This window comes from Anabas testudineus, chromosome 21 (genome assembly GCF_900324465.2).
Source record: "Anabas testudineus chromosome 21, fAnaTes1.2, whole genome shotgun sequence".
Taxonomy (NCBI): domain Eukaryota; kingdom Metazoa; phylum Chordata; class Actinopteri; order Anabantiformes; family Anabantidae; genus Anabas; species Anabas testudineus.
In genome coordinates, this window is record NC_046629.1 from 6,417,179 (window position 1) to 6,426,102 (window position 8,924).

The window sequence follows — 8,924 nt, forward strand, 5'->3', positions numbered from 1 at the left end:
GGCGACAGCACACAGCTGAGGTTTCTACCCAGGTTATCATGTGGTCGACACAGCCAATCAAAATCTGTGCTCTCAGGTTTCCAAATCTATATATACCTAAGTGATCCTTTCAGAAAAGAGCACCTGTTGAGGCTAATGCATCAGCGGTACAGTTATAAGGTAGGCAGTGGGGTGAGCGTGGCGAGGGGGGGGGGTCTCACGAAAACAAGAGTAAACCCCAACTACAACAGCCACCCTGTTTGAATGAGTGTGTGTTGTGTGTGAAGTTGATGTGTTGTTTAGTTAAATGTTTGGAAGGAGATCTCATCAAGAGTAAATAGGTCAGCATGAGTCTGTGAGGTGAAGCTAGCTGAAGGCCTGGGCTGCCAGATCTGTTGAGGTCATCTGTTAGTTGACCCTTAGCTGGATAGATAGTGCCAGAAATCAGGTCAACATCAAACTAAATATCTGTGAGACAGAAAATAAAAACAAGCACATGCCCAAATAAATATGAACCCCAGATGAAAAGCAACTCAGCATATTCCAAGATATTCCCTATATGTGTGCGAAAAAGTCTAATAAATAATCACTGCCCCAAAGATTACACATAAAGCCTGTAAACAAATAGTGAGTTACCCAGATCAGTATAGTTTTTCCATGCTCACCCTTGTCCACCATAACATAAGTAAAACACAAAGAGCTTTTTCTAGATCACATACTCCATACAGTGGAAGTTCAGAGGCAGCTTTGGATAAATTTAAGAGCAACTTGTGAATAAAAATAAATGTCAAAAGACATCAAAATTGCACTTGCAACTGCAAAATGTACCATATGTACATTTTCTCTTCAAATGATGTCACCTTCTCTCTAGTGTACGACATCTTTACTCTCTCTCATTGCGCTAGAAGCAGGGTGCTACCCGGGGACGGAGATGGACAGCAGCAGCTGAACGAGTCTCTGTCTCCCATACTGTGATGCACCGGATGACTGCTGGATGGTCCCCATTAACATCTCCGAAGTTCTGATCTCATCTAGTGTGCAAAACTCAAGAAGTGGTCTTGGATCAGATTCTCAGACAAAAACAGCAATTTCTGAGCCAAATAACGTTGAAATTTTATAGGTCCGCATTTTATTTATTTCTTCCAGATCTCTGCTTTCACTCTAAAAAAATAATGTATGTATGATAACATTTCGATTAACAAACAGCAACACGTTCTAGAAATAAGGGTCCATTTATTGTGAATTATCCAGAGCTCAGTGACAGCAGTGTTAACTGGAACAAGTCTTTACTGATGACACGGTCCCTGTAGCAACTATAGAGAAACTGCTCCTTTTAAAATGACTTTTTTATTAACCACTAATTAAGTTGCATTTTACTCTTTTGTTTTAGAGGACGTCTTTATAACACTGAACTTTTTACAGCTTTCGCCTGTGATGGTCATTTCATGTTAAAATGTAAAATTTCAGTTGAATGCATTCCAAGTTCAGACAGGCTGTCTGACTATTAATTATTGTAGCAGTCAAAAGATTAACCTCCCAATGCCAAGGACACCCAGGGAGGTGTCTACATGATTAGTCACTGGAAAAAATTACAGATGACCAGTGACACCAGAACACAACAGCTGCAGGGAAGACAACCACAACATAAACACGACCCACTGTCAATCCCAGCCTACCAACAACAAAACAATGAGTTCTAATGAGGAAAGAGTCCTAAAAGGAAACCAATTAGTCACAGAATGAATTCACAAGAACAGGATTGAGTGTTGTTTATATTATGGCAGATTTCCATACCTACACACACATTTTACCTGGAATGAACGGACTGAGTAATCAAATGTCGTATGTGGAATAATTTTAGTAAGTGGGCAGATGTGATAAAAAGTCTGTACTACTATACAAACTGTACCTACATTGGTCTGAACACAAATTAGACCTTTAAAAACAATATGTCAAACAAAGAGCTCCGCTTTCCAATCACATCACTGGGTTAATATAGGATCTGACATATCTCTGACACGTTACTGAAAATAAACTAAGGACACTCACATCTCCTTTCCTACAGAGTGAATTCATGGCAAATGTGTGACAAAAATGTTCTTCAATTTTTAAAACATGGGCCTAAGCTTGAATTGGGTTTTACTTACCTGCCAGAGTACAACACCTGCTTAAAGTGAGGTATAAATAAATTAGCATCGGAAACATTTTGGGTCATGACTATTCACAGATCAGTGTGAAAATCACAGCAGGAACGTCACAAAATTCAGTCTGAACATGTTTCAACTCAGCTCAGTATGAATCATCATCAGACCTTTACTATTCTGTGATCTGAAAGAACATCTTTGACATACTGTATATATATATATATATAAATATGGTGTAGTCAATTTAAAATGTGTTGTTTTCAACTGCATCTTGTAGCCATGTAGTTTTCACACTGTGTAATTTTACTAAATATCACAAAGGTGTTTATCTGTTGAGTCATGGCAAGTGGACTTCCCTCTTGTTAGGTCAAAACGTTTTTATCTATTCTTCTACATCTACTTCTTAGCCTATAAGATATACGATTCACAGCCTTTTGCTCTTAAGGCAACATTAGTCAATTTAAGACTGAATCATAGCGTACATGTGCCAACAAACCAAAGCAGTGAGCAATAAGAGACTAAAAAACTCTGAAGAGCTGCAGGGTAGGGTGATAATTCTCTGTGGGCTTGTTCCTTCAGAAGACTGTATTAACATAACATGCAGTCATTTGAAATGTAAATGTAAACCACTGATTAATGCTTTAACGCACAGTGAAAGGGACTGCTCAGAATTAAAAGGGCATTTAAATATTCCAATCATTAATATATAATGAAAATACTGAAAACATACTGCATGCAGAACTACATTTAGGGGCACAGGATGGCTGTTACATATTGTGAGGAGAGGTGATGAAAGGGTTCTCAGGAAAAGCTCAAATATAAAAAGCAATATTAATCCAACAATAGATCTGTGGAGCAACTTGAGGAAAAGTCAAGCCTCTCAACAAAGTGAGGCAGTGGAGGAGCTACAAATGAGTGAAATGCTAATTCTACGACACAATTTGGCTTTGATTTGTGTTAGTCCTCATTGATTAATGTGATTTGGTTTTAAAAAGTAACAGCCTTACTATACAGCTCTTGCTATTCTCCTATTTTTTTCTTTTCTTAACCACTCACTTGAGTGCTGCTCACATTTAGGACCTGCTCTCGTCTTCTGTCCCTGAATCCCTCTGCTGTCTTACTCACTCTCTGGCTTTCTCCTCTCTAGCTGCTCATCATGCTCCCTGAAAAGAATCAGAGACCATGAGCTCATGTGACACATTCTGTCCCCTAAAGGACTGGAGAAAGAAGAGGTTACAAACAAAACAATACAGTCTCCAACTATCCCAAGAGATGAGCTTATAGTAAATATAATTCAGTATTAAAAAAGCAATCTTGTGAATCACCTGAAAGAAACAGAACATTCACCTGAAACAGATAAAAACACTTTATTTCACTGATTATTCATGGGGACCGAAAGGAAGAGGGCATGTGATTTGACCGTCCCTTCTGCATGTTCCAGTCACCATCAATGCTTGAACATTCTGCTGCAGGCACCATGTTAAGAGAGAATACTGGACTGTACACACAGGGGGCAATAAAAACCACCACAGCCAGTACGGCAATACTGCAAGGCCACCATGGGCTAGACTCACACACAGCTAAAGAATAAGTCCATGTAGAGTTCCAAGAATCAGACACTGTGCTGCCGTCTGTGTTTCGCTGAAAGGAAAACCGTGCAGAAATTCCAATTTAAATAATTTGAGTCTCTTTTATTGTCCAGTGTCCTTGTGAAAAGGTCATGTTTTTTTGTTCTCAGTTCAGATGTCTTTTGTATAATAAATTATCACAGAAGAATATAAAGTCCTGGCAGCTATCTGCCCACATCAGCTTCACAGGAAACAGGAGAGGGCCATCCATCAACTGTCCTCACCCCCATCCTCATTTCACGCTCATGTCTGGAGGCAGAGAAGCTGACAGCAAGGGCGTACTCTTGTTTAGAGTCAAAGGTCATCATCTCACACGCAGCCTTGACATCATCCACTCAAGCCCCTGGCACAACCTGAAGGTAAACAAGACATTGGGTGTGTCACAGAGGAATTGGCTTGTAATGGACAGAGGGACAAAAATGCAGACAGACGGGAATTAAGACGAAAGCTTTGGATACTGTGTCAGAACGAGACATTTTTACACTCTTCAACTCTTCAGGTTTAGCAAGAGTGAGTGTTAAATGGCGTTCTCACCCCTCCCCAGTGAGCGCGCAGCAGGCCTGGATGTGCCACTGGTGGTCTTTTATTGAGGTAAGCTGGAGGCTCTGGGAGATCTCAGCCACAGACATGCAACCTTTCACATCCTGCTTGTTGGCAAAGATCAACAGCCCTGCCTTTCTTAAATCCTGGAAGACAAATAAGGCAGATGAAAAAAAGGTTAAAATTAAATTTAGATTAGGTTTTTAGACATCATAATGACATTTAAAAGTCAGGGAAAATGACTTTGGTCGATTGATTTAAAAATGCAGACTGCACTGAAGACCACACTTAATAAACCATTTAAAAACCTTTATAAGAAAAGATCTCAGATGTGCTTAATAAATCTGAGAGTGACAGGCATACATTTACACGACAGGCAGCAACTTTAATCCTGAAATATTAAGTCCTTATTTCAAGTAATACAGCAAACATGGGATATATAAAAAATACACAGGATTTAGCATTACTTGTGTCTGCTGTTTCTGTTAGCTTACTACGCTGTTTTGTGCTTAGAGATCAGAAGCCGGACATGTGCGAGTCTGTGTGAGGGGCTGGAGCAAAAACATCTTGTCTAGAGTAAAAAGGTCATGCAGCTGCAAGCTACGCTGCTTGCAAACATTGTACCTGAACATATTCACAGTTAATGCATTTAAAAGCAGGTGGCACATTTTACTCACTTCATGTGCTAGCATTCTGTAGAGTTCTTCTTTGGTCACAGAGATCCTTTCTCTGTCTGTGCTGTCGACCACCACAATTACAAACTAGTCAGAAAAGATGGAGAAACAATAGACAGTTAATAATAATAATAAAAAAAAATGCATCTTCATCACACCTTAACTAGCTTTAGACACAATGGCACCACAGTCATACTGGGCTGCAATATAATAGGAAGTTTAATTTATGCATTTATTTCGAAGTATTTCAAAAGAATCTGACACAGAACATACAATTGCAACTTCTTTGTAGTTATGGGGTTTAGCTGCCAAGGGAAGCTCCATAATTCCTTTCGAATAACAGTGAGCACACCTGACTTGCTATTACCTCTGTATTTGTGTAATATGTATTCCACGATGACCTAAGGGACTCCTGGCCCCCAATATCCCACATCAAAAAATGAGTGTTGTTAACAACAATCTCCTCGACGTTGCTCCCAATCGTAGGAGAGGTGTGTACCACCTCATTCATTGAGCTAAAACCAACAACATGGAAAAAAATTTGCTTTAGACTGTGACATAAAAAAAAACATTACTTAACAAAGGTTTCATGGTAAGATAACATAGAGGTTGTATAAAGAAGCTTACTGGAGGTACTATGTTTGAATACTTACAACTGGTAAAGAATTGTGGTCTTGCCAGCATTGTCCAGTCCCACAATAATAACCTTGTGCTCTGAAAGGCAATAAAGACACTTACTAAGAATTCACAAAGCCAACAGTGACAATAATATGTGGACTGATGACTGGTGACTGACTGGTGACTGAGTGGTTCACAACTCTTATGTAAACTCAGCCTGGTTATAAGATGTCATATGATCTGCACTGACCAATCAATCCTAACAACAGCCCTTTTTTGTGTTCAGCACAGCATCTTTCAGCAACAAATTGTGCAGCTTCACACATCTAGTATCACAGAGACACTGTGTTGCTGTGAACAGTGTACTTTCACAGCCACAGATGAGTTAGTGGGTGGCCTTAAGCAGGCTTGAACAATCAGGTTGAACCCAGCAGCAGCTGTGAAGATGGCATTATGGGTGCCATCTCCACAGTCTCTCCCTTTCACACATATACCAACACACAAAGACGCTTTTTACAAACAAGACGTGACAACCAGGATGAATTGCTCTCTTGCTGTTGATACACTAAAGTAACACGTGTTAGCAAGCACAAACATAGGACAAAAGTAAAGAACACAAAACAGCAAAGCATCAGGGATGCAAGAGTTGGCGTTTTATTTTTTATGTTTTGTAAATCTCTTGTGACAATACATTGGATCTGCAGCAGTGAAAGTCTTTCTCAAATACTGAACCTAATTACATTACCACATTTCAGATCCTGTGACCACACTGAAAACAGAAGAGCTCCAGACAAAGTGCTAATCAAGGCAAACTAGAGCATGATAGAACAAGACCATGTCCACATTCTACCCACACATTTTCTGGCACATGCTTTGAAGTATATCTTATCAAATCTTGTTCATAATTGCTCTACAGTAGACCATAGCATCACATAACAAACATACACAGGGATGCATTTGATGTCCTGTTAAGTTTTTTCATCGCAATGTCAATTTTCATTAAAATGTGTTTTGAAGGGAGTTGTAAAGAGACTGAGAGATGGTTTTTGGCAATATTTTAAGCAAGGTGGGCTGTTTCTAAGCTGAATTTGACAATGCAAAACTATGACATACAGTAAAGTGACAGCTGCTGCTGTAACAAGAACAAAAAACCTCACTAAAGTAAAGGAAGTGAAAGCAGCTGCAAACAGAGATCAAAATGTGTATGCACCTTTATCATATTGAAGTGAAACAGCTATGTGTGACGTCACTGGCTTTATCAAACATAACAAACTAGATGCAAAGACATAACACACAGCTTACTACACTGTTTTTTTGTGCTTGGAGACCTTTTGTGAGTCTGTGTGAGGGGCTGAAGTCAAAACATCTTACCTAGAGTAAAAAGGTCATGCAGGTGCAAGATAAGCTGCTTGCAAATGTTGTACCTGAACATATTCACAGTTAATGCATTTAAAAGCAGGTGGCACATTGCCTGCATGGGTTTCCTCCCACATTTAAACTAAATCGACTACTACAACCACAACTAACAATTGTTTTTTTTTTGTTGTTTTTTTTGTTTTTTTAATACATCTGCAGGGTAATGTATATGAGTTCTCTATCACAGTAATGAATTGGACTGCAGTTTAAAATGCTTTAGGACAAATGTAATATCACATGGAAGAACAACACTGTGATCATAAAGTTTGCTACCTTAGCCTTTAAATATTAAACTATTAGGAAAATGAAAGAATTAGTTGATAATGTCAAATCTCATGTTCGGATGGTAACATACTGCAGTAGAGCTCAGAGAACAGTTAACAGAGGAGCCAGACACAGATGGCAACAAAAATTCATTATGGTGTCTACTAATGTTTATGCCAATGGGCTTTCAAAATGTGTTTAGCAAACATTTTGTAAAGATTAAATAGTGATTAAGCCAGGAAGCATTTTATTGTTCATAGTTTAACACTTAATTGGAAAATTGATTTTCTGATTATGATATATTATTATATTATATATCAGCTGTAATGCTGGCTGTTTAAACAGCTAAAAAAAACTTTCTATGTGACCACAATATATTGCTTACTGTGAATATTAAGTCAATACATGAGAAGCTTTGTGTGATCTGAAGGAAATATAAAAGACCAGTTTCCAGCTGTATTGTTTACCTGCTGACAGTCTACAGTAAGTCTCATGTGATCTGAGTCATGATCAACTAAAACTGTGAAATTATACATATCTGTTAAGCCAAGCCCAAGTGTTAATGAATGTGTGGTCACCTGAACTCCTGACTTTATGGTGATAAGGTGATATGATTACACTGTCAGCACAAAGCCAGTGTGATTCATTCTGAAGTCATTCATTGATCCTTATTGGCCGACGTGTTCTGCTGATGTGGCTGACTTCAATGTGCATTGTTAGTGTAACCATCTCCAGTCATGACACCGGTCTATCGGACTTGGTGCTGTACCACACGTCGGGATTCGTGTTACACAGGTTTCGCTGCGACCTATCGTGATCTGTTTACCGATTCAAGATCACTAGCAAGGGATCGACTAACCTGTGCCAGCATAAATAATATAAGACTAAGTTAACGCAGAAACGGTGAGCCGTGTGTGTAGTAAAATACCTTCATTTTCCATCAGATAAAGCTAAAACACTACCTTTATACACATTAATAGCATTATGGTGACAATATAAGGTTCATAACTGTGACGTTAAAGCTGGTTTAAAGGCTAATATGAACGGAGCAGACCTGTCTTTTAAAGCAGGCCTTTTCTGACCATCGAGTCCAATTAGCTCTCATATGCTCGAACATTTCACAGCACCACTCTTACCTTGGTGATTAAAAAGCCTCCATAGCTTTGTAAACAGTATTCCCATGGCTGACGACGAGGTTTTCTGATGCCAGCTTGTAAGAATCCACTGTAACTTAGCTAGTTAGCGTTGATGCTATTCAATGCTATCAACTTTTCCTAGCTAGCTAGCTGACTACAAAGGCGAGGAGCGGTCAGATCTCTTAAGTACAACCGCCATGCTTGTATAAATTAATCTTAATGATGTCTCCCATAAGATACTGATTTAAGAATGACGGTCAGTTCCTAAAAATGAAACCAAAACTCCAAAAACTGCGGCTAGTAGCTGGTCTCCTCTCAGCTGGCTGTTCAGAAGTGCGCTGGGCTAGCTAGCTGTCAACACCTGCGCATGCGTGCATGGCAGGTATTGACAGTGTCATGTTGGTGTGATAGAGCAGCTAATTTTCAAATAGGATAATGAAATAATAAAAAATGCATCTGTAAAAACAGGAAAACAATAGTGTATCCAGTAGTAAAGTCTATAAAAAGATTACTATTTCTGCAATA

The 8,924-nt window shown here is 39.0% G+C and overlaps 1 protein-coding gene across 1 annotated transcript; it reads right to left on the reverse strand.

The window, feature by feature from the left end:
* Nucleotides 1-3,489: 3,489 nt before the first annotated feature.
* On the reverse strand, nucleotides 3,490-8,747 carry arl5a (ADP-ribosylation factor-like 5A). The gene is made up of 6 exons (XM_026377364.1): nucleotides 8,400-8,747; nucleotides 5,619-5,679; nucleotides 5,333-5,480; nucleotides 4,969-5,052; nucleotides 4,286-4,437; nucleotides 3,490-4,104 (listed from the first exon to the last, which is right to left on the reverse strand). Exons 1-6 carry the CDS (start codon nucleotides 8,443-8,445, stop codon nucleotides 4,056-4,058), a joined length of 540 nt encoding a protein of 179 aa, XP_026233149.1. The 5' UTR covers nucleotides 8,446-8,747; the 3' UTR covers nucleotides 3,490-4,055.
* Between the last annotated feature and the right edge of the window lie 177 nt (nucleotides 8,748-8,924).